Source organism: Pinus tabuliformis, chromosome 4_1 (genome assembly GCF_031772625.1).
Source record: "Pinus tabuliformis cultivar Carrire ecotype Pingquan chromosome 4_1, CPIR1, whole genome shotgun sequence".
NCBI lineage: Eukaryota > Viridiplantae > Streptophyta > Pinopsida > Pinales > Pinaceae > Pinus > Pinus tabuliformis.
Window position 1 is genome coordinate 221,342,036 of NC_142303.1, and position 24,679 is coordinate 221,366,714.

Below are 24,679 nucleotides of genomic sequence, written 5' to 3' on the forward strand. Positions count from 1 at the left end.
TACATTTTTGGTATTTTGTATGGCTCAGTTTCAGAGCCTTAGGGAGACTAGTGGATAGTAAACTTTTGTGTTGTAATTTCCATGTTCTTGCATTGGAGCACAGTAGTATCATCTTGATAAATTTTGACCACTGTTAATCCTAGTGTGGCTATGATTACTCATGGTTAAAAATATTGTCTCAGAGAATAGTCTTTTGGATATATAAAAGACTCTCACTATATTATATTTTACTATTAATAAAAATTTATCCAAAAAAAATTGATATCAAATTTCGTTTTTGCTAAACATTATTATAATGCTTATATAAAACAAAGATTTAATTCAAATTAAAAAAATAAATAGATAAAAAAAGTGATATGACATGACTCATTTAATCACAATTTTATTTTCCTTTAATTATCAATATTTAATGATAAAAAGTAAAAATTAATGAAATTTTAATTGTTTAAATCAATTTAAAATTAAACGAAATTTTTAACCATATTACTTTACCATACAAGAATCTGAAGTCTTATACAACTTTATTTATTTCTAATTTTTCTTAGAATAGTTGTTTTTAGTGTAATTTTTTGGAATCTACAGAAAAATTTGAGGTGGAATCTTGATTTGTGTTATTTAAACTAGTTTTTTGATTTAACACCTTGAAAAACCCTTAGGGGCACTTGGATTGTGCAAGTGTTACTCATCAAACTTGTGATTTCAATAGATTCCTGCGAGATTTTAGAGAAATTAAAGTCCAACAACCCAACTAAAAACTTCAAACCAAAAAACCTAAAAACAACTCGTTTTAGAATATCCTTACCATGCAAAAATTATTAAGTTATTATAGATCTTTACTTATTTCTAAAATATTAAGTCATTATAGATCTTTACTTATTTCTAAAATTTATAGAATTATTTATTTCTAAAATTAACTTACCCCATTGAACTAACCCACGCACGTTACGACGCAGTGATCACTAAGGTGAAAGATCCTCGAAGGCTAGGTCGCTCGATGCCCCGCGAAAGGCTGCTCGCAACTCCCTACGAACAAAATAGAGAGGTTCCGAAGAGGAAAACGATGGTCCAGGTCGAAGCTCTCGGTTAGAGTGGTCTTCTTCATGGTAGAGATAGTGTCCAACACTAAAAATAATCCAATTTTCTGGTTCCAACCTCAGGATATTTTACTTCAGTCTTTTGTCAGAATATTGTCTTCTTCTCGTGAAAATAGTGTCTACCACTATAAAATCTCCAGTATTCTCTGTGCCTACTATAAATTTCCAGTCTTCTCCGTTCCGGCTTTGTTGATATGTTGCTTAAATCCTCAAGTGTCAAAGGATTTTGCATAGTGTTTAGCAGCATTTCCACAAGAAGAAGAAGAGGAGTTTCAATAAGATGAAGAAACGGTCACGACCCAGCAATGGGCACCCATCGACGGCAGCGAAGAATAAAAGCCGAAAAACTGCCCCTATAACAAAAGACCCGTTCTTTAATCGAAACAAAAGTAAAGGCAAAGGCAAAAGCAGAGGCAAAGGAGAAGAGATTTTCAGCAGTGAGGAAGACGACGACGCTATTGGCAGAGATGCTCCAGCAGAGGAAGAAGAGGAAATTGCCGAGGAAGAGAGGGAAACCGCAGATGAAAAGCGCCTCAGGGTGGCTAAGGCCTATCTGGATAAGATCAGGGCCATAACTAAAGCCAATGAAGAAGATAACGAGGAGGAGGCGGGCGAAGACGAAGAAACTGAGGCAGAGCGAAGGGGTAAAAGGGATTCTCTTGTGGCCGAGATTCTTCAGCAGGAACAGCTCGAAGAGAGTGGGCGAGTGCAGCGCCAGCTAGCCTCCAGGTGCACACTTTGTGAAAACTTTGTATTTCTACCCCTAAAGGTTGTGCCTTTTTACTGTTTCATGAATGCAGAATATCCAAAAAGTATTTGCGCAAGCAACCCACAAGGGCAGGAATCATGGTGTTAAATGCAGGCAGGCTCTTTGTTCATGAGCTCACGTTTGCTGTTATGTGGGGGGCCTGTTTTAAAGGGAAGTAAGTAAAATTGCAGGGTTTAGGGTTTTAGATGATATCAAAGGGTTCAGCGTTTAACCCTTAAGCCAAGTTCAGGGTCCTTTTCATTTTAAGATTTACTTCAGAGGGTTTCGTCTTTACACACACTTAGGAGATTTTGGGGATGTTGGCTTTTTATGCTTTTTTTTTCCTTTACAGAAAATAATTAAATTTAAAATAAGGAGGTTTATGGTTGTAGAAGTTATTGCTGGAAGCCACCAGATAGTCATGTCTGACTGTTATTATTGCTGTTATTATCAGGAAGGGAGAAATGATATGCTATACCAGCGAAAACCTTAAACCCCAGAATTTCATTTCATTGCCGATTTTGGGAATGCTGCGGAATGTGTTCTAGGTTATTTGTTTATTATAAAATTTTAATTACGTTGTAAAGCATCTTGTTAATTTTAGTTAACAATGGTGTGTTCTATGCTTAGCACAATTTACTTCAATGTTCCTTAGTAGTCCCATAACAATTTCCAATAGCAATCACAATAATCACATTGACAGTAAAAGCAGATAGAACATGAAACAAAATGCAAAAGACAAACGAAGACAAGAGGACACCAGATTTGGCGGATGCCATGGAAAAACCCCAATGTAGGGAAAACCCTTTGACCAATTCTTTTTATTATTATATCAAAAGTTCAGCACAAAGAGAGTACAAAAGTCAAATTGACTTGCCCAATTCAAAGTCCAAACAACCGTGTAAATTTATGCAGTCAATTGCAGACAAACTTCAGCCCTAACCAGAAAGTCAGTGCTGGTCAAAACAACAGTCAAACTTCTCCTTTGAAGCTTAGTCAAAGACAGTCAAACTCAGCCTCCAACAGAGGTCAAATTCAACCCAAAATAGTCACAAAAGCAGCAGTCAAACTTGGTCAACTTGTGGTCAACCCTGCGGTCAAACATGCCTGCAGTCAATGCAGGTCAAACAACCCAGAAAAATTTGATTTCTGTGCCAGTCAATGCGGCCTGGTCAAACAGAAATGTTCCTCCAAAAATTGCAGTCAAAACTGGTCTTGGTCAACATTGGTCAAACTATCTGAAATTCTGAAATTTCGGTTCTGCAATTCAGCCTAGAAAAACTCGTCCTTCTTGCCACATGTGAGAGAGAGAAGCTGCCCAATGTTGTACGAACCAATGAGAGAAGGAGAGAGAATGAGTGAGTGATGAATGTGCCAAATGAGGAGGAGGGACACTTGTATTTATACAAGTCGATGAGGGTGAAGGGTCATGTCTATTGGGCTCCATGAGCCTACATGATGACGAGGCCGACCTGAACAATTTGTACATGAGTGGGCATAAATTCAAAATCATACTTCTGCTTGTCCGAATGAGATGATCTTTATATCAATCTTGGTCCTCTCAAAAAGAGGAATCTAATGCAATCATCATCTCCATCAAGTGAGCTGTCCCAAGGTGGAATTTGGCTCTAGTTGCCAATTTTAGCACTCCCTCTCAACTAGGGAGAATTCCACTTGCCAATCCATTTGTTGTCATCGATCATCATGCCATCTTGTCGTCATGTATCATCTCTGTCATCTCATCTTTACTTTGCTGAACCATGAAGTAATAATGAAGAAGAATTGATTGAGATTGAGTCACAAGACCTTACCACTCTCCACTCACAAAAGTCAATCTAGAGGTAGAACCTCAAATGATCCCAGATCAAGTTGTTGAACACCATGCATCCTAGACACAGGTAGTACGACAGTACACGATGTGCCCATCGGTAGTGCTATGGTCCCTATCCATGTTTGCCAACTCATTGGCCAGATGAGAGGTACTTCCCATGAGTCTTGGACTACATGGGTAGGATGTATGCTAGGACATCAACAGGAGAAGGTGAACCACCCATCTTGTTCATATAGGAGAAGGTGAACCACTCATCCTATGCATATGTCAATCATAGGGGAAGGTGAACCATTCACCCTACACATGTGTCTCGTAGGGGAAGGTGAACGAATCACCCTACACACATGTCACCATGGGGTATCACAGGGGAAAGGGAACCACTCACCCTATACATAGCGCACCACATAAGGGAAGGTGAACCACTCACCCTATGGTCACTTATAGCTCCAAGAAGTACCCCAAGCCCCCAGGAGCTCCCAAAGCTCAGTGTTCAACGCAAGTGGGACCCTCATGGAAGGGTCTTTCCATGACTCCAAGTCTCTCTCGGAAGGTTAAGAATTTGACCTTACCCAAAGGCTTCGTGAGGATATCTGTGACATGCTCATCAATTTCGATGTGTTGGAGCCTTATTGCTCCCCGTTGTACCATATCCCGGATAAAGTGGTACCTGATATCAATGTGCTTGGAGTGGTCGTGGAACACGAGATTCTCTGAAAGGCGAATCCCACTCTGGTTGTTGCAAAAGATCACGGTGATATCTAACACGTGTTCAAATAGCTCACTGAAGAGCTTCCTCAACCAAATAGCTTCACAACACAGCGGTAATGTATTCGGCCTCGACGATGCTTAGCGCAACCAATTTCTTCTTCCTGCTCATCCAAGAAATTGAAGCAGATCCTAATGAGAAGCAACATCCAGACATGCTCTTACGATCCACCACACTACCAGCGCAGTCAGCCTCTGTATATCCACGCTGTTGGAAATATTGAGGGGGGGTGAATCAACATTTCTTTCACAATTGTTACTTTACCAGTTAAGATCACTTCTAAACAGAACACAAAATGAACAATCTATAATAAATAATTTTATTAAAAAAAAAACCAGGACTCCAATCCTCTTCTTACAATAAATCAAGCACAATAATGTTTAGGGCTCCAACCCTAGATGAAGACTCCAATATTCGATATACCAAGGTCCAACTTGTACCTTGCCCAACACCTACTTGGACTTCATGAGGCTTCAACCTCTAGGGCTCCAACCCTATCTTCCACATGGCTCCAACCCTGTCTTTATGAAGCTCCAACCCTGTTTTTATGAGGCTCCAACCTCTAGGGCTCCAACCCTCTCCACTGGTCTAGGCTCCAACCCAGTGCTTCAATTCTTCAATAATGAGTACAAATAGTTCTTCAAGGCTTCCCAAACACTTCTGCAACAAGCTTTGACAATCTCTTCAACAAGTCTTATACAATCTACAAGTTCATCAATGACAACTTTGATCCACAAAAAAGGTATCTCCACAACTCTTCATGATACCCAAAGCAACTTCCTCTATGTTACTTCATGATGGATTCAATCACACATCAAGATCTCCAAGATTGTCTACAAGAGTCTTCAATTCTAAGCCCACTCGACAAATGCCTTAATAACTGCTCAAAAAGTTCTTCAAGAATTACTCCAGACTCTGCAAAAGGAATGCTTCAAAGAGATGATCCAAGAATCTTTAATGGTGTGCACACCAGACTTCAAGGGATCTTCAACAATGTCTTCATGGAGGACTTCATGAGGGCTTCCAAAGTTTGCTTTAACAAATTTTCTATGAATGTAAGCAGCTTCAACAAACGCTCAATAGGTATTTAGACAAATTTCTAGGTCTCTTTAGGTGCAGTCCCAGATACAGATCTCAGTTTCAGAAATTAGGGATCTCTGCCACAGTCATCACTTACTGAAATCTGCTCAAAGGTTCGAGCTCTTCAAAGGTCAACAGTTTCAAATGGAACTTCTTCTTAAGTCTGCAATAGTTCGAAGTCTTGCTCTATTCAGATCTGAGATTCAGGCCTCCTATAGGTCCAAAAATACAAGTTTCCCACAAGTCCAACTTTTAAAAATATGTCCTCAAGTCTAGCACAAAATTGGGCATCTCATATACCACAAGGATGAGGAAGCCTAATCTGAGTTGAGAAACAAATGTCAACTGTTCTGAGATTGAGGGGCAAATAGGTAAAAAATTCCTAGCAGAAAAATCTTCAATAAATATGCAACATTTCTCACTGTAATTTATTCAAAGGATCTTCAAATAAGGTTGTTACAACATTAATCTTCAAGCAACGATATTCAACCATAGTTTCATCGTAGGTTCTAGCAAATGGTCTTTTTCACTGTTCTGTAGAACAAGTTTTCTTATCAACAGGTTCACGTCAACATGTTTGGTCTTCAAGCTTATTAGAGTAAGCTTTTCACAAGTCTTCGACTAGTCTGCAACTAAGCCCCCACCACATGTTATCTCCAGCTGTCTTCAACAAGATTAACAGTCTCAACTATTGCACTGCAAATTTGTAGGTCCAAGTTCTTGTAGCACAGTCCAAAGCTTCAATTGAATCACAAAATATACTTTTAGTTTGTTTCAAACCCTAGTCACCAATAGAACCAAAAAATAGATCACCGTTTTACTGTAACAAGTTTGAGTTTCATAGTGGCTTCACTTCTTCAGATTTTTATCTCTTAAGTTCACGAGATGTGAACTGCGTCTTATCTTTTACCGTTCTGATGTTTCTTTTCCTTTTTTTTTCATCGAATAGTTGATGACATATATTTATATAGGTAAAGGGTTAGGATAGTTGCCTCTGAGAGCCGACTTGCAAATTAGGGAGCCGACCAACATTGGTGATTTTTAATTAAATTTGAGGAGATTAATAGGATAGTAAAGGTTGTTGTTAGTATAAAGGGATAGGTAGTTGGGGCTTGTTTGATGATTAGGGATAATTTTTATTAAGGTATAGAATATAGAGAGAGATAGGAATAGGAAATTAAGTCTTTTTTATTATTAGGTTTTTTATGTGTCAAATAAATAGGAATTATGAAATTTATAAATTAGGGTTTAGGAATCTAGGAATTGGGAAAAAAATTGTTTATAGGATTTTTGTAGGGAATGAGGACTAGGGTTTGATGGAAGTAGGATTTTTAGGAAAATTTCAATCAGGGTTTCACTAGGGCTTTTTAATAATTAGGGTCAGGGTTTTATATGAAGGGTTTTTCAATTAGGATTTCAACAATTAGGGTTTAGGTAGCAAATTAAGGTTTCAATATTCTATCCTAGGGTTTCTTTTAGGGTTTATCAACAAACAATGCTAGATTAGACTGGGGCTACCAAGCAATTAGGGTTTAGCCATCTTCAACAATGCCATTTGACATCAATGACAACTTTGACCAACAATCTCCCCCTTTGTCATTGATGGCAATATTCTCACCCTTTCAACATTTTCTCCCCCTTTGACATCAATGCAAATGGGGTGTCTTGACAACATCTTTTTTCATCAAGTGCTCCCCTTAATATGCTTCTTCTTGTTATGTTGCTCCTTTTTATTATTTTCATGGAACTCCCCCTGTCATCATGCTTTCCTTCTTTTGACAATGTAGCATAAGAGAGATGCCCATAGTTTGCATCAACCAACCCCCCTTGCCTGCAAAAACTCCTCTTGCTCTCCTTTTTGCTTATGGAACCCATGACAAGAAAGATTGTTACTTTGTGATCAAGTGAAAGGCATCTTCAATGATTCATCGGGAGATATGTCTCATAGCACGATTGTTCATGTGTGACTTGTGAAAATTCGCGAATCCCACCCGAATCAACTACTGCAGCAACTAATTAAACTTCTCCTATTTGTTAATTACTGAAACAAATTATTTACTGTTTCCTAGAACAAATATCGAAGCTAATACAACTGTAGCCTTCACTTAATTAATTAATTTGCCCAAAACAAGAACAAAACAATAGAGATAGATACACACAAGTGACACAATATTTTTTGAACAAATGTCCCCAGAAAAACCCACTGTGGGAAAACCAGTGCAACAGATCTGAGGGTTTTTATTATTATGCAGAAGTATTCTGAATACAACTCTGGATGCCCTCCCGACAATCCAGTTACAGAGAAAATCACTTGGCAAGAAAGATTGGTGAGATTACCTCACTCAACATTGTTGATCCCGACTAATCCGACAACTGAACTGCGAGTTCCCCGACTACTTCTGTGCTGCCCCTGCGTCAGCCTCTAAGTCAGTCAGCCTCTAAGTCACTGCGTTAGCCCAACTGAGAATCGATTTGCCTTCAGGAGTCTTTTCCAGCTCTCCTGGCTTAGAAACGTCAGCTCCTTCAGCAATTTCGGACTTCTGTGCTGGAGGCCTTTGCATTGCTCTGCGTGGGGCTTGCGTGAGCCATTCCTGGCTCTGCGTCACTCTCTCTGCCCTCTGTGTGTCTTTCTGCCTCTCTGCTGAGTATTCTTGGCTCCAGAGAATATCCTCCAGCGAAAACTCTCTCTGCCTCTCTCTGCAGCAACTCACTATCGAAATTCTCCCGATAGTTCTAAACTTTCTGTGTGTCTTTCCAAATGACCCTCAAGCCTCCTTAAATAATCTCCTCGTTGATATTCAACGACCTAGATTAGAAGCTAATCAATGGCTAAGATCATTTTTGCTTGATCATCGTCTTCTTCTAGAAGTTACGCCCACAGTTTATATTAATACTCTTTAATTATTTTATTTTCCCAAGTTTAGACTTAGGGTCCCTTTAAAAATAATTAATTATTTTAATACAACTATTTCTGGGTGGAATTTCCCAAAACTTTTTTTGGGTTCTTTGGAATACATGTGCCTAAGCCTCCCTGCAAAATTTGAGACTTAGAGCACATCCGATGCTACCAGAAATCAACATGACTAATCAAGGGTTTCATAGGGCTTTTCACGGATAGCCTCTGTAGGAATGGTCAAGAATCACAAGCTCTCCCTAACTAGTATGCATGGTCTCCTTTTTGGCAGAATCTCATCATCAAAACTTGGAATATCATATCTGCCAGAGATGTACTCATTACATCAACAACATGAGTGGTGCCTTGAGTTTCCAAGACATTTTCTGATTCAGTTCGCTTCCTTCTCCAAACTTGTGTAACTTTCTTTTCTTGCTTGGTAGGCATGATTTTAGCTTGTTTATGAACCCGAGTCAAGTTACAATCACGAACAAAATGTCCAATGTTATGACAGTGGAAGCATTCCATCTTGTTCATCAATGAGGAAGCATGAATTCTTCTTGAAAAGTTGCTTCTAGGAGACTGATGGGGACCATTATATTTGTCTTTGTGGTATGCCCTACAATCCTTTGCCATATGCCCAAAATTTGTACAAGCCTAACAATAACCAAAAAATATACTTTGGTACTTGGAGGATGGAGCTTGCCTTGATGAACTTCTAAAGTCATTCTGCCTTGGGATCCTTTGATGATATCCATTGCCTCTTGCATCCTTGATACCTTCTGGAAACCTTCTAGAAGTAGGGTTTCTTCCAATGTTATCTTGATTAATCTCCTTGCTTTTGCTGGAACTGGGGGCATCAACATTTCTTCCAAGATTCTTCACATCCTTGTTGTTTGATGCATTAGGGTTTGCATCATTTTTGCTTGAGGGTTCTCTTGCATAACCAAGACCTGATTTATCAAGGGGGGGTCTTTGGTGACTTAGGATGTCATCTAGGGTTTGAGAGCTCTTTAGACTCTTGTTTAGATGGTCGACTTCTTTCCTTAGGATATCAATTTCTTTTTTCATTATTTTGCATTCTTCATTCTTCTTTGGTAGACTGATCTCCATTTCTTCCTTCATTCTTGTTGCTTCACATATTTCGGCCTTAAGAGAGGTGATATCTAATTTTAATTTGAAGATCTCTTAATCTCTTTCTTCAAGTTGGTGTGCCATGAAATTTCTTTCCTTCTCTGCTTCACCTACTTGGCCTTCTAGGAGGGCCAAAACCTCCATTACCTTTTCAGCTCCTTGTGCTTGTTTCTTTGCTTCTTCCAATTGAGATTTAAGGGAGAAGACCTCTTCCTTGTATTGACCAATTTTTGCTTCAAGTCCAAGTTCTCGTGTCTTTGTTCAAGGTGGCTCGACAAAATGTCTTCCCTTTTCTTTGCTTTATCCAATTGATTCATCATGGATATGACTTCTTCATGATGCCTTTTCTTGTTTTGATGAAATTCCTCCTTAAGCTTGGTGAGCTCCTTATCTCTTTCTTGTACTTGAAGCTTAAAGAGATCAATTTCCTTCCTTGTCTTGTCTTGTGCTTGCTTTTTGAGCTCCTCATTTTCCTTATTCAATCTGCTTATTTCTTCTAGCACAACTTCAAGTTTTGCCTTGAGATCTTCTTTGAGGTCTTCTTCATTTTCTTCATCTTCTAGGTCTTCCTTGGTCTTGATGTCTTCACTCTTGTTTTCAGCTTCCTTTATGGGTTCTGGATTTCCTTCTTTCTTTTCATCATCTTCTTGATTAGAGGTCATGGTCAATGCTCCTTTTGAGTGAAGATCTTGAAGTTTTTCCCACATATCTTTTGTTGATGAACATTTTTTCACTTTGGCCTTTATAGGATTTGGTAGCCCACTCAAGATTGCCTTTATTGCTATTGTACTATGTTTCTTGGATTCTTCATCTTCTATTGTACTTCCAGAAATCACTAAATCCCAGACTTCAAAACCTTGAGTCATCAAAAATAATTTCATTCTACCCTTCCATACTTCAAAATTTGTTCCATTCAACATGGGGACTTTGACTACCTGATTTTCATCTGAATTTTTGACTAAGGAAGAGACATCTTCAGAAGGTTTGGAGCCTTTCTTCCTTGATCTTGCCATTTGTGTTCTAAGGATCTACCTTCAAGCTTGTTAGGCTCTGAGTGAAGATACTAGCTTTGATACCAATTGTTGGAAATAAGGGGGGGGGGAATGAATGTTTCTTTTACAGTTGTTACTTTACCAGTTAAGATCACTTATAAACAAAACACAAAATGAACAATATATAATAAATAATTCTATTAATAAAAAATAACAAGGACTCCAATCCTCTTCTTACAATAAATCAAGTCCAATAATGTTTAGGGCTCCAACCCTAGATGAAGACTCCAATCTTCGATCTACCAGGGTCCAACCTGTACTTTGCCAAGCACCTACTTGAACTTCACCAGGCTCCAACCTTTAGGGTTCCAACCCTATCTTCTACAAGGCTCCAACCTCTAGGGTTCCAACCCTATCTTCTACAAGGCTCTAACCTAGTCTTTATGAGGCTTCGACCTCTAGGGCTCCAACCCACTGCTTCAATTCTTCAATAATGAGTACAAGTAGTTCTTCAAGGCTTCCCAAACACTTCTGCAACAAGCCTTGACAATGTCTTCAACAAGTCTTATACAATCTACAAGTTCATCAATGACAACATTGATCCACAAAAAAGGTATCTCCACAATTCTTCATGATACCCAAAGCAACTTCCTCTATGTTACTTCATGATGGATTCAATCATGCATCAAGATCTCCAAGATTGTCTACAAGAGTCTTCAATTCTAAGCCCACTCAACAAATGTCTTAAAAGCTGCTCAAAAAGTTCTTCAAGAATTACTTCAGAGTCTGCGAAAGGAATGCTTCAAATAGATGCTCCAAGAATCTTTAATGGTCTGCAGACCAGACTTCAAGGGATTTTCAACAATGTCTTCAAGGAGGACTTCACGAGGGCTTCCAAAGTCTGCTTTAACATTTTTTCTATGAATGTAAGCAACTTCAACAAATGCTCAATAGGTCTTTAGACAAATTTCTAGGTCTCTTTAGGTGCAGTCCCAGATACATATCTCAGTTTCAAAAATTAGGGATCTCTGTCACAGTCACCACTTATTGAAATATGCTCAAAGGTCCGAGCTCTTCAAAGGTCCACAGTCTCGAATCGAACCCCTTCTTAAGTCTGCAATAGTTTGAAGTTTTTCTCTGTCCAGATATGAGATACAAGCCTTCTAGAGGCCCAAAAATACAAGTTTCCCACAAGTCAAACTTTTAAAAATCTGTGCACAAGTTTAGCGTAGAACTGAGCATCTCATATACCACAAGGTTAGGGAAATAAACCTAATCTGAGTTGAGAAACAAATGTCAACTGTTCTGAGATTGAGGAGCAAATAGGTCAAAAATTCCCAACAGAAAACTCTTTAATAAATACGCAACATTTCTCACTATAATTTATTCAAAGGATCTTCAAATAAGTTTGTTATAGCATTAATCTTCAAGCAAAGATATTCAACCACAGTTTCATCGTAGTTTCCAGCAAATGGTCTTTCTCACTGTTTTGTAGAACAAGTTTTCTTATCAACAGGTTCACGTCAACATGTTTGGTCTTCAAGGTTATTAGAGTAAACTTTTCACAAGTCTTCGACTAGTCTGCAACTATTGCACAGGTTATCTCCAACAGTCTTCAACAGGATTAACGGTCTCAACTATTGCACTGCAAATTCATAGGTCCAAGTTCTTGTAGCACAGTCCAAAGCTTCAATTGAATCACAAAATATACTTTTAGTTTGTTCCAAACTCCAGTCACCGACAAAACCAAAAAATAGATCACCGTTTTATTGTAACAAGTCTGAGTTTCATAGTGGCTTCGCTTCTTCAGATTTTTATCTCTTAAGTTCATGAGATGTGAACTGCGTCTTATCTTTTGCCGAACTGATGTTTCTTTTCCTATTTTTTTCATTGAATAGTTGATGACATGTATTTATATAGGTAAAGGGTTAGAACTTAGGATAGTTGGTTTTGAGAGCCGACTTGCAAATTAGGGAGCCGACCAACATTTGTGATTTTTAATTAAATTTGAGGAGATTAATAGGATAGTAAAGGTTGTAATTAGTATAAAAGGATATGTAGTTGGGGCTTGTTTGATGATTAGGGATAATTTTTATTAAGGTATAGAATATAGAGAGATAGGAATAGGAATAAATAGGAATAGGAAATTAGGTCTTTTTTATTATTAATTTTTTTATGTTTCAAGTAAATAGGAATTATGAAATTTAGAAATTAGGGTTTAGGAATCTAGTAATTGGGAAAAAAATTGTTTATAGGATTTCTGTAGGGAATGAGGACTATTTAGGATTAGGGTTTGATGGAAGTAGGATTGTTAGGGCAAAATTCAATTAGGGTTTTACTAGGGCTTCTTAATAATTAGGGTCAGGGTTTTATATGAAGGGTTTTTCAATTAGGATTTCAACAATTAGGGTTTAGGTAGCAAATTAGGGTTTCAATAATATATGCTAGGGTTTGATTTTAGGGTTTCATCAACAAGTAATGCTAGATTAGACCGGGGCTTCCAAGCAATTAGGATTTAGCCATCTTCAACAATGCCATATTGACATCAATGACAACTTTGACCAACACATGCAACCTCAAATTCTCGACAATGTATCTCAGTCCATAATAGAATGTGCCCCGGAGATATCTCAAGAGATTCTTAGCAACAATCCATTGAATGTGATGAGGCTCGACCATAAATTGACTCAATGTATTCACAACGAAGCATATGTCAGGACGTGAGTTTACCAAGAACGTCAGGGCCCCCACAAGTTGTCTATATTCGGAAGGGTTTGCTAATTCAGGGCCAACAACACTTCCACATAGCTTCTTGAAGTTGAGTTCTATTAGAGTAAATACAAACTTGCAATCCACCATCCCACATCTCTCGAACAACTTCGCAATGTATTTTCCTTGAGAAATGAAAATCTCACCTGGCTTTTGCCAGACCTCTAGGCTTAGGAAGTAGTGCATCAGCCCTAGGTCCTTCATCTCGAACTTGGAAGCCAACTCCCTCTTACATTGATAAATGAGAGGGTATGCACCTGTTAGAAAGAGATCATCCACATAAAGAACCAGAATGAGAGGCATGTCATTTTCAACCTTGAAATATAGGTTAGGATTAGCTTCGCTCCTTGTAAATCCCAACTAAATAAGATAACTATCAATCCTCTCATACCAAGCCCTGGGGCCTTGCTTCAATCCATAGAGGGATTTCTTCAATCTGCATACGTGTGTCCTTCGATCTTGTACTTCGAACCCCTCAGGTTGTTCCAAGTAGACTTCCTCCTTAAGCGAGCCATGCAAGAAAGCAGTCTTAACATCCATTTGGTGTAGGCTCCATCCTTGAGAGGCAGCAAGAGCAATAATTGAACAGATAGTGGTATATCGGGCAACTGGTGCAAATATCTCATCATAGTCCACTCCTTCCTTTTGAGAGAAGCCTCGAGCAATGAATATGGCCTTGTATTTTTCAACATTCCCATCAGCTCCATGTTTGATTTTGTAAAGCCATTTAGAAGTGACCACAAACTTGTCCTTGGGTCTAGGAACCACATCCCAAACATCATTCTTCAGGATGGATTCATACTCCTCATTCATTGCTTCCTTCCATACTTGGTGTTTCACGGCTCTTTGAACATACAAGGCTCAAATTGAACAATGGTACTGATAGCAGCAAGGTATCCTTGATACTTGTTTGGCTTCTTACTTTCATGAAATGTCCCTCTTGGAGCAATATGCTTTTCAGTATCTTCGAGAGTGTTTTTGAGCCACAAAGGTCTTTTCCTTGACATAGAGGGATCACTAGGGGGTTGATCAATGGGATCCATCGGGCCTTCAACATCGAGCATATGCTCATCGGACGAAGGTTCATCCTGCTTTCCTGTAGGCTGTAGTATCATCATTCTTTTTCCTGAAATGGGGAGATCTCTGGGTTTCCCAAGAGCAGTGTCTTCATCGAATGTAACATCATGGCTTACTTCCACATCTCATTGACCAGACACATAGATTCTATATGCCTTTGAATTTTCACTGTAGCCCACAAATGTTACTTTGTTCCTGCATGCTCCTAACTTGTTTCTCTTTTCTTTAGGCACATGAAAATACATGGGACAACCAAATATTCTAAAATGAAAAACATCCGGTTTCTTACTAGTGAAAACTTCTTTGGGTGTCTTGAAATTTAATGCTTGATGTGGATACCTATTTTGAACATATACGGAAGTATTTGCAGCTTCTCCCCATAAGAACTTCGGTAGACCTAGATCATGAAGGATGGCACGAGTGGCTTCCATGATTGTTTGATTCTTTCTTTCAACAACCCCATTTTGCTTAGGAGCGTATGTAACGATTGTCTCCCTCTTAATGCCTACCTCTCTGCAAAAGTCACTAAATTCATTTGATTCATATTCGGTTCCATTATCGGTCATTAATATTTTGATCTTCTTCCCTGTTTGACTTTCAAATTTCCACCAAGGATTTGAAAGAACGAAACCATTTGAACACTTCATCCTTCTTCTTCAAGAAATAGATCCATGCTTTGCGAGAGAAGTCATCCACAAAGATATCATGATATAAGTATCCTCCTAATGATGTTATTATAGAGAACATACCGAATAGGTTAGAATGGACCACTTGAAGAATATCAGAAGTTTGACTTTCACTTGAAGGGAATGGTCCCCTTGTAAGTTTCCCTGACAAACACCTTCATGATTCATGTTGAAGTCGGGCATACTTGTGACCATCTTTTAATGAAGGTGGGCAAATCTCCGATGCCGTAATTCAGATTGAAGAGAAATATCACAAGACATGGCTCCCAAAGGACTTCCTCCTACTTGATAAAGACTGTCAACCCTAAATCCAAGTGTAAATGCATCTTTAGGGTTTCTTTGCCAAAGACGTACCTTTCCATCAATGAATGCTACCTTGAAGCCTTTATCTTCCATCGTAGAAATAGATACCAGGTTCTTCTTCAAATTGGGCACATACGATACTTTTTGTAGATGAATGGTTTGACCCTGATTCAAGTGAAGAGTGACAGTACTTATTCCTTTCACGGGATAGGTGGCAATATATGCAAGTATGATTTTCCAAGTTAGTCTTCTTTTCAACCAAATTTGAGATGGCCTCTTTGTACCTAGTGAAGTGTCTTGAGGCTCCATTATCAATCAATCAATGACCCAATGTATTTGGAGGAGTGGCAGTAGATAAAGCGGAAATAAGATAAAATTCATTTTGTTTTTCTACAAGATTACTTTCCTCATACCTAGAATGTCTTAATCTTTTGGGAGGTCGATCATTTCCACATTGAGCAGCGGGATCACTCCTCTTTCTGTTGATTTGGGGTAGCATCGGATGTACTCTAGCCACGAAAATTGGTGGAGAGGCTAAGGCACATGAGATCTCCAATACCCAGAAAGGGTTTGGACAGATTCTAAAGTTTGGGAGATATTAAAATAATTAATATTTTTAATGGAGTAAATATTAATGTGAATTAATATAAAACTGTGTTAGAATGGTCCAAAAGTCATGGATCACGCTAGATCTAATCTTAGCCGTTGATTAGGGACTTAATCTCGGCCGTTGATGTGTCAACGAGAAAAGTATAAGAAGAGGCTTGAGGGTCACTTGGAGAATATACTGAGGGAGACCAGTCAGTTCAATTTCTGGAGCGGGGTTAGTTGAGAAATTGAACCAGTGGTCTGGTGAGTAGTCATGAGGCAGCAAGTACGGAGTAGAGAGGCGGGATCAGCCACTGAAGATTAGCGCTGAGGCAGGAGAGGCAGACGCAGAGGCAGCAGAAGACTGCGCAGTCACTAGTTGGGCCTGTGTGGGTGACGCAGAGAGGCCCAGGGCTGATGCAGTCAAGCAGGGGCTGACGCTGGGATTGGGAGAAGTGCTGGAGAATTATTTCTCTCTGTGGGTAAGCCAGTGTAACACCTTGTTGTACTGAAGAATTGCTGAATAATAAAAACCTCCTTTGCTGCACTGATTTTCCTGCATTGGGTATTTCCGGGGATTGTTGTCCAAAATAACTGTGTCATTGTGTTGATTCTTGTGCATATGTTTGTTTCTGTATTACAGTGTGATATCTGCAGCAGTATTTATTTTAATGTTTATTGAAGTAATTTCATGAATAACTTATTGTGGAATAAGTAGGAAAAGTAAATAAGTTGCTGCAATGATAGAATTTTCACATGGTATCAGAGCGAGTAATCAGAGACATGAAGGGAAAATCAGTTATGGGTCGAGACCATGATGCAGAGGCATCCACGTCAGGGGACTCAGACATATTTTCAAAAGATTGCACAAGAGAAAGAGATGTCGATTTCTCTTTATTAGCTTCTAGGCTGGAAGAAGAAGTGGCGTGTATGACTAGTGTTGCATCATCAGAAGTGTGTTATATAGACAGTGGAGCCTTGTGGCATATGACGAGAATCAGGGAGTGTTTCTCAGAATATCGAGAAGAGAAGATGAACTTTCAGATCACCACGGGGAACAAGGCAAAGTGTACTCCAGTAGGTAAGGGTACCATAGTCTTTCCGATAGAATCGGGAGAATGGTTCCGTGCTACAAATGTGCTGCATGTACTAGGACTGGGGATGAACTTACTTTCTGTATCGCAAATACAAGGCAAGGGCTATGACGTCTACTTCATCAAGGAGAAGGTATACGTCAAACACCCGAGTTGGAAAAAGAAAGTGCAGAACGAGATCAAAAGTAATCGGTTGTATAGATTACAACTAGAATCACCAATGGCACTAGTAGGCAGTCATGGAGACAAGGACTTGAACGCACAAAAGAATGGGTCACTTGCACCATGGAGATCTGAGAATTCTTAGGAGCACTATAACAGGAGTTCGGAATTTGAGTACGAAACGAGATGATGTATGCAGGGGATGTGCTCTAGGAAAGTATGCTAAGGCAACATTTCCTAGCAGCAAACATAGGGCCAAGAGTGTGCTAGGATTGATACACTCAGATATTTGCGGAGCTATGTCCGTCAAAGCTCTCAGTGGTGTCGAGTATTTCCTTACCTTCATTGATGACCACTCAAGGAAAACTTGGATTTATTTTCTGAAAACCAAGGATGAGGTTTCTGTCGATTCAAGGAGTTCAAGGCTCTGGTGGAGAATCTGATTGGGAAGAAAATAAAAGTTTTGCGCTCAGATAATGGTGGAGAATATGTCAATAAAGACTTCACTGATTTTTGCACTAAGGAGGGCATCAGAAGAGAGTGGACAACTCCCTACAATCCGGAGTAGAATGGGGTAGCAGAAAGAAAGAACAAGACTATTGTAGAAATAGCTAGGGCCATGATGTATGATCAGAATATGCCAAAATTCCTGTGGGCAGAAGCATGCAACACAACAGTTTATGTTCAGAATAGGAGTCCTCATCAGGCATTGGGCAAGATTACTCCAGAGAAAGTCTTTACAGGGAAGACACTTGAAGTCAGTGATTTCAGGATATTTGGGAGTTTAGCATATATCCGCATACCCGAAGAAAAGAGGAAGAAGCTGGATCAGACTGCGGAAAAGGGATATCTGATGGGATATAGTGAGAATGCTAGGGTATACATAATCTATCTTCTAGGGAGCAGGAAGGTAGTAGTACGTCAAGATGTAAAGTTCATAAAGGACAGGGCTTTCAGATGATCTCGTGAGATGCCTTCCAAGGAGTAGTCGAAAGAGGAGCCTTTGGTTAAGCCTCTTCAACCAATAGAGGTAAAGAATTCTTCCTCACAAGAAGATTCTCAGGATGAGGAGGAGGAGCGAACAGAAGCACCTGCTGACAAAGGAAGAACTAGCAGGGAACTTCGTCAGATTCTGCGAGAGGGCTTCATCGGTGCGCCAAGAAACAATAAGAGGGAACGAAAACAACCAGATAGGTATCAGGCATTAGTAGCTCAGGATGGAGAACCTGCTAGTTTCAAGGAGGCAACTCAACATTAGGTTTGGCTTGATGCAATAGTGGAGGAATATAACTCTATAATGGTAAACGATGTCTGGGAGGTGGTGCCAAGATCTCAAGACAGATCAGTGGTAGGTTCAAGATGGATCTACAAGATCAAATACGCTGCAGACGACAGTGTTGATAAATACAAGGCCAGGTTTGTGGCTAAGGGGTATGCTCAAAAGGAAGGGATTGACTATGAGGAGACCTTCGCCCGGGTAGCCAAGTATACATCTATTAGAACCGTGATATCTCTTGCAGTCCAAATGGGATGGGAGATCCATCAGATGGATGTCAAAACAACATTTCTGAACAAGGTAATAGAAGAGGAGGTATACATTGAACAACCAGAGGGCTTTGAAACTCATGAGAAGAAGTCTCATGTATGTAGTTTGAAGAAAGCCTTGTATGAACTGAAACAGGCACTGAGAGCATGGTATGGTCGAATAGATGGGTACTTACAGAAGATAGGGTTTGTCAAGAGTGACGCGGATCCGAATCTCTACCATCTGGTTGTAGAGAATGAGCCGCTAATCTTAGTATTGTATGTGGATGATCTCTTTTTGACAGGATCATCCAGACTCATTGGGGACTGCAAGAAGAATCTAGCCACAGAATTCGATATGAAGGATTTGGGACGAATGCACTACTTCCTAGGGTTGGAAGTTTGGCAGCAGAAGGGAGAAATCTTCCTTGGGCAAGGGAGGTATGCTACAGAAATCTTGAAAAGATTTGGGATGGAGGATTGTAGACCTATGGCTACGCCAATGATCACCAACTGGAAGAAAATTGATGCATCAGACGACAAGGATGTCGATCCCACCCTATATAGGCAGCTCATAGGGTCCCTGATGTATTTGGTCAATACCAGGCCAGAGATTTGCTACGCTGTCAACTCCCTCAGTCAGTTCATGGTGGAACCAAAGAGGGTGCACTGGGCAGCAGCCAAACATGTTCTTAGGTACTTACAGGGAACAGTCGATTATGGACTCTTGTACACTAGGAGTAAGGATATCAGATTGAGTGGATTTACTGATGCAGATTGGGCAGGAAGTTCAGTGGAACGGAAAAGTACCTTTGGGTACTGTTTCAACATTGGATCGGGAATGACCTCTTGGTGCAGTAGGAAACAAAAGTCCGTGGCTTTGAGCTCATCTGAGGCAAAATATATGGCGGCAAGCACAGCTTTGTGTGAGGCCATATGGCTTAGAAAATTGCTTGTGAACCAAGATCATGTGCGATAATCAGAGTTGCATCAAGTTCTCTAAGAATCCAGTGTTTCATGATAGGTTGAAGCATATTGATATCCGGTGTCACTTTTTTAAGCACTGTGTCCAACGAGGAGCTATACAGTTGAGCTACACTCCTATATGAGAACAAGTGGCGGACATCCTCACTAAGGCCCTTGGAAGGACTAAGTTTGACTACTTCAGGGAAAAGATGGGGATGGTAGAGAACCCATTTTAGTAGCAGAAATGGGAGTAATAACAACAAGGATGCAGAGGGAGTTGCAGTGCAGATGTAGTGTTGGGAGAAAGGACCAGCAACAACACGGATGCAGAGGGAGTTGCAGTACGGATGCAGCAGTGGCAGTGGCAGGGCCATGGGTAGCAGTGCAGGATTTCGACAACAGGCCTAACATCAGCATAGGGACCGATGTCGGATGATCAGAGTGATGCTCAGTGAGGAGTATTACTAGAGCACAGTCCTTGCTAAGAGGGAGTGTTGATTTGGTGTAGCATCAGATGTGCTCTAGCCACGAAAATTGGTGGAGAGGCTAAGGCACATGAGATCTCCAATACCCAGAAAGGGTTTGGGTAGATTCTAAACAGTTTGGGAGATATTAAAATAATTAATATTTTTAATGGAGTCCCTAAGTCTAAATTTAGGGAAAATAAAATATTAATGTGAATTAATATAAAACTGTGTTAGAATGGTCCAAAAGTCATGGATCAAGCCAGATCTAATCTTAGCCGTTGATTAGGGACTTAATCTCCGCTGTTGATGTGTCAACGAAAAAGTATAAGAGGAGGCTTGAGGGTCACTTGGAGAATATACTGAGGGAGACCAGTCAGTTCAATTTCTGGAGTGGGGTTCGCTGAGAAATTGAACCAGTGGTCTGGTGAGCAGTCAGGAGGCAACAAGTACGGAGTAGAGAGGCGGGATTAGCCACTGAAGATCAGTGCTGAGGCAGGAGAGGCAGATGCAGGGCTTTTCAGGCAGACGCAGAGGCAGCAGAAGACTGCGCAGTCACTAGCTGGGCCTACGTGAGTGACGCAAAGAGGCCCAGGGCTGATGCAGAGGGTTGGAGAGCCACGCAGAGGTCAGCCGGGTTGACGCTGGGATTGGGAGAAGTGCTGGAGAATTATTTCTCTCTGTGGGTAAGCCAGTTTGGCACCTTGTTGTACTGAAGAATTGTTGAATAATAAAAACCTCCTTTGTTGCATCGGTTTTCCCGCGTTGGGTTTTTCTGGGGACTGTTGTCCAAAATAACTGTGTCAATGTGTTGATTCTTGTGCATATGTTTGTTTCTATATTACAATGTGATATCTGCAGCAGTGTTTATTCTAATGTTTATTGAAGTAATTTCATGAATAACTTATTGTGGAATAAGTAGGAAAAGTAAATCAGATGCTGCAGTGATAGAATTTTCACATTTTCCTTTATTGTTGAACTTGTTGTTCCTTTGATTGCCATTGCCTTTGTAATTGTTGTCATCATCATCCCTTGGAGTATCCTTCTTGTGAGGACACAAATCCTTGACCTTGTTTCCTTGGACCAGCATTGTTCTTCCTCTTAGCATGAGCAGAGAAAGCTGTAAGATCATTTCCATTTGAGGGCTTATCTCTCTATAGCATCCTTGTTTCTTCTTAAGTGCATCTAGCCAATAATTCATCAAAACTAGGACTCCTGTCATTGTTGAGGATGGTGGTGTTAAACACGTCCCATGCTCTTGTAAGACCTCCAAGTGCAATGAGAATGAGCTCTCTGTCACCAACAACTTTGAAAGCAACAAAACTGTAGCTTGTTGACTTTTACTGTAAAATACACAAAGGTATTTATAAATGATATTTTATTAATAATATGTATTGTACAAGGATGATGAATGTTACAATGAGGCCTTGCTTATATACCTAGGCATGTGTCCTTTCATGATCCTTTCATGATTGGACATGTCTTTTAGACATGCCTTTTCAATTAATTTATAACTATTTAAAATAATTATTATTTTGATTATTTATTATTTATATTCATTTTATTTTATATAATTTATATTTGTAACATTGCCCCTTCCTTCAAAAGCTTTGTCCTCAAAGCTTATTGTTGACAATTTTTTTCACCTTAATCACGCACAATTTTCTTCGCTTTGCTCACATAATTTTTTTTTTATTTATTTTTTATTATCAATTTCTAATATTATTTTATTATTATTATTATTATTATTTATATATATATATATATATATATTTTTTTTTTCTTCTATAATTTGTTTTTATTTTTATTTTTAAATAATTTTATAAAATTAATTAGTAAAGTGACTTTATAATTAAATAAAGTAACCTTATTATATTTTTATAAAATTACTTTATAATAATTTATTTAATTCACCTAGTATAATTGATTTGTATAGTCGTGTCTCTCTTGAAACGCAAGGTGGCCACACTAGAGTTGAGATGCTTCCTCGTTGTATTTTCGTTAGGTAATGGTTTGTCGACGTCTACAAGTTTATCATACAACTTGCATACAAATCTCCGGGAAAGGAACAGTTTGGCAACATACTCCACGAACTCTAGGTCAAGTTGTGCGATGCGACATTCTCCTAGGTAATTGAGCGCATGAAGATGTTTTCTGGCTATCAACAAAAGATCCCTCTCGTTGAGTTTCTTGTGCTCCTTGATGAGATCCTCGAGTGTTCCTCCATTAATATACTCGAAGAGAATACAATATCTTTGAAGGTTGTCATCCACTAATGCTTAGATCATTTCCACTATGGGTGGATTCACGGATTTGGAGTTGGAATTTTTTGCAAGTCTTCATAGAATCTCAATTTCGTTTTTTATGTGTTCTAGGGCTGGCTTGAAACAACTTTGCATTGGTATTTCGAGAATTTTCATGGCGTAAGTTCTGCGATTCAAGGGGTTCACGTAGTGACAGACCTTGTAAACGGCTGAATTCACGCCGTGCCCTAATCTGCCCACGATTTTCAAATCCGATAGGTTGATATCGCCGATTCGAATAGTGGAATACAGGTTTTTATCAATTAGTGCTAAATATTCGAGAACGGATTCCTCTCCTTCAACGTCTTCGATTGAAACGAGATTTTCTGAAACTAGCTTGGTGCCCTTATTTTCTTCTAATTGTTCATGGATGCCATTATCTATTTTTGAGGTATCGAAATCTAGAACTGTTTGATGACAAACAAGTATTACAATTGGTACTCTTTGATGATGAAACCTAGACATCATCTTGTATCTATTGATGTATTTCTCCCCATACCCACGTCGTTCCATGAGTTTAAATAAATTAGCTTCCAGATCTGACTGGGATACATCCAAAAGATTATTGTCTACTAGTAGCTTCTTCAGCTCCAAAGCAATTTTAATAGCAACATGATTGGGGATCTTGGTCACAGTTAACATCCTACTCAGAAGAACCGTTGAGAGAACATAATAATGATCCACATTGTCTCCTAACCAAACTCGAACCTCGACAAAGTCATATTTGGAAGAAGTGTTGCGAGCAACAGGGGGAGCGACAGGTGACGAAGTAGCCGAGGACGAAGCAACTTGTTCGCCATTCATCTTTCCAGTTTCCTTATTTTGAGTAGTTCTTGTACGTATGAGGCCGTGGGATTCGAACATGTAACCCTTCTGTCCTTTGATGCTACTAACTATAACATCTTTGTGGGCATGAGTGCTCAAAACCTGGAAAGGTAGATTTTTTGCTTCTCTCGATCAAATGCAACTGATTTCATAGTCGCCTTCTTGCATCTTCCAATAAAATCTACAATATCTGGAAACTTTCTAGTATTGTGTTCAACATTCCGACTGTAAATCTCACCAGACCCATCTTCCATGTAGTGAATCTGTGCACGCTCCCCATCATATTTATACTCACAAGTCAACTTCATATCCTGAAATTTATCAAAATCTTCGAAACTCGTTTTGTAGGTTTGGGCAACATAGGACCAACAGGCACACTTAAGGTAAATGTACAAACTTTAGGCAACTTGATAACATTAGGAGCGAAACCTCTATCATGCATATGAGATAAAACTTTTTCTGCCTCCCCCCATCTGCCCTCAGCACACAGGCCCTGTAACAAGGGATTATAACTAATCACATCAAGTTGACATCCTCTTGATTGCATATCATGAAGAAACTTGACTGCCATGTCTAGTCTGCCTTCTTTGCAGATCCCATTGATCAAAGCATGTAATCAAATTAGGAATGCAACCCATATTCATCATATCATCAAATAGCTCCAAAGCCCGATCTGCTCCATATTCCTTGCAAGTTGCTCCAACAATTATGCTGTAAGTGGTGACATTAGGAAGCAGACCCTTTTGAAACTGTCGATTCGTAACCTCCAAAGTGTGTTCCAATTCACCTTGTCTACAAAGTGTTCTCAATACTGCATTATATATAACCTCGAGACGAGGGTATCCACACTCACCTATCTCATCTAAATGTCGATACGCAGTAACACGTTGCAGGTGTCCCATTTTGCACAACCTAGCAATTACCAGACTATATGATAGAGCATCAGATACACGACCCAACCTCGACAAGAGCTCTAGGACCCTACTAGCTTTCATGATTCTACTAACTTTGCATAAGCCATGAATAAGCCTTGTGCAAGCCTTAACATCAGGAATGTGATTTCTTTCCGCCATTTTCTCCAGATGTCCGACGAATTTTGCAAGTTTACCTGCTCTCCTTAGTACTTTCAATACTTTATTGTCTTGGGATTCGTTGAATTCCTCAGATGAATCATCATATTCATAATCATGGCCAGGGTTTCTGAAGCAACAACCGGGTGGACGTGGTGGCAACTTCAAATCAATGTCTAGGATTCGCCCATACTTGTAAAACGGATCTTCAATCAAATCATTTGGAAGTTCATCCACAAATAGTTCCCTTTTCTCATCCACATCGAACCCCACAACTGATTGTGTTGTACAAGAACCTTTGCAGTTTTCA

At 39.5% G+C, this 24,679-nt stretch overlaps 1 protein-coding gene across 1 annotated transcript in view; it reads left to right on the forward strand.

The window, feature by feature from the left end:
* Window positions 1-955: 955 nt before the first annotated feature.
* The window catches only part of LOC149175032 (U3 snoRNP-associated protein-like EMB2271), a 137,392-nt gene continuing 113,668 nt past the window's right edge, over window positions 956-24,679 (forward strand). The window contains exon 1 of the mRNA XM_089419503.1: window positions 956-1,823. Within this exon, the coding sequence (XP_089275629.1) occupies window positions 1,375-1,823 (449 nt within the window). The 5' untranslated portion in view covers window positions 956-1,374. The remainder of the gene's footprint in view (window positions 1,824-24,679) is intronic.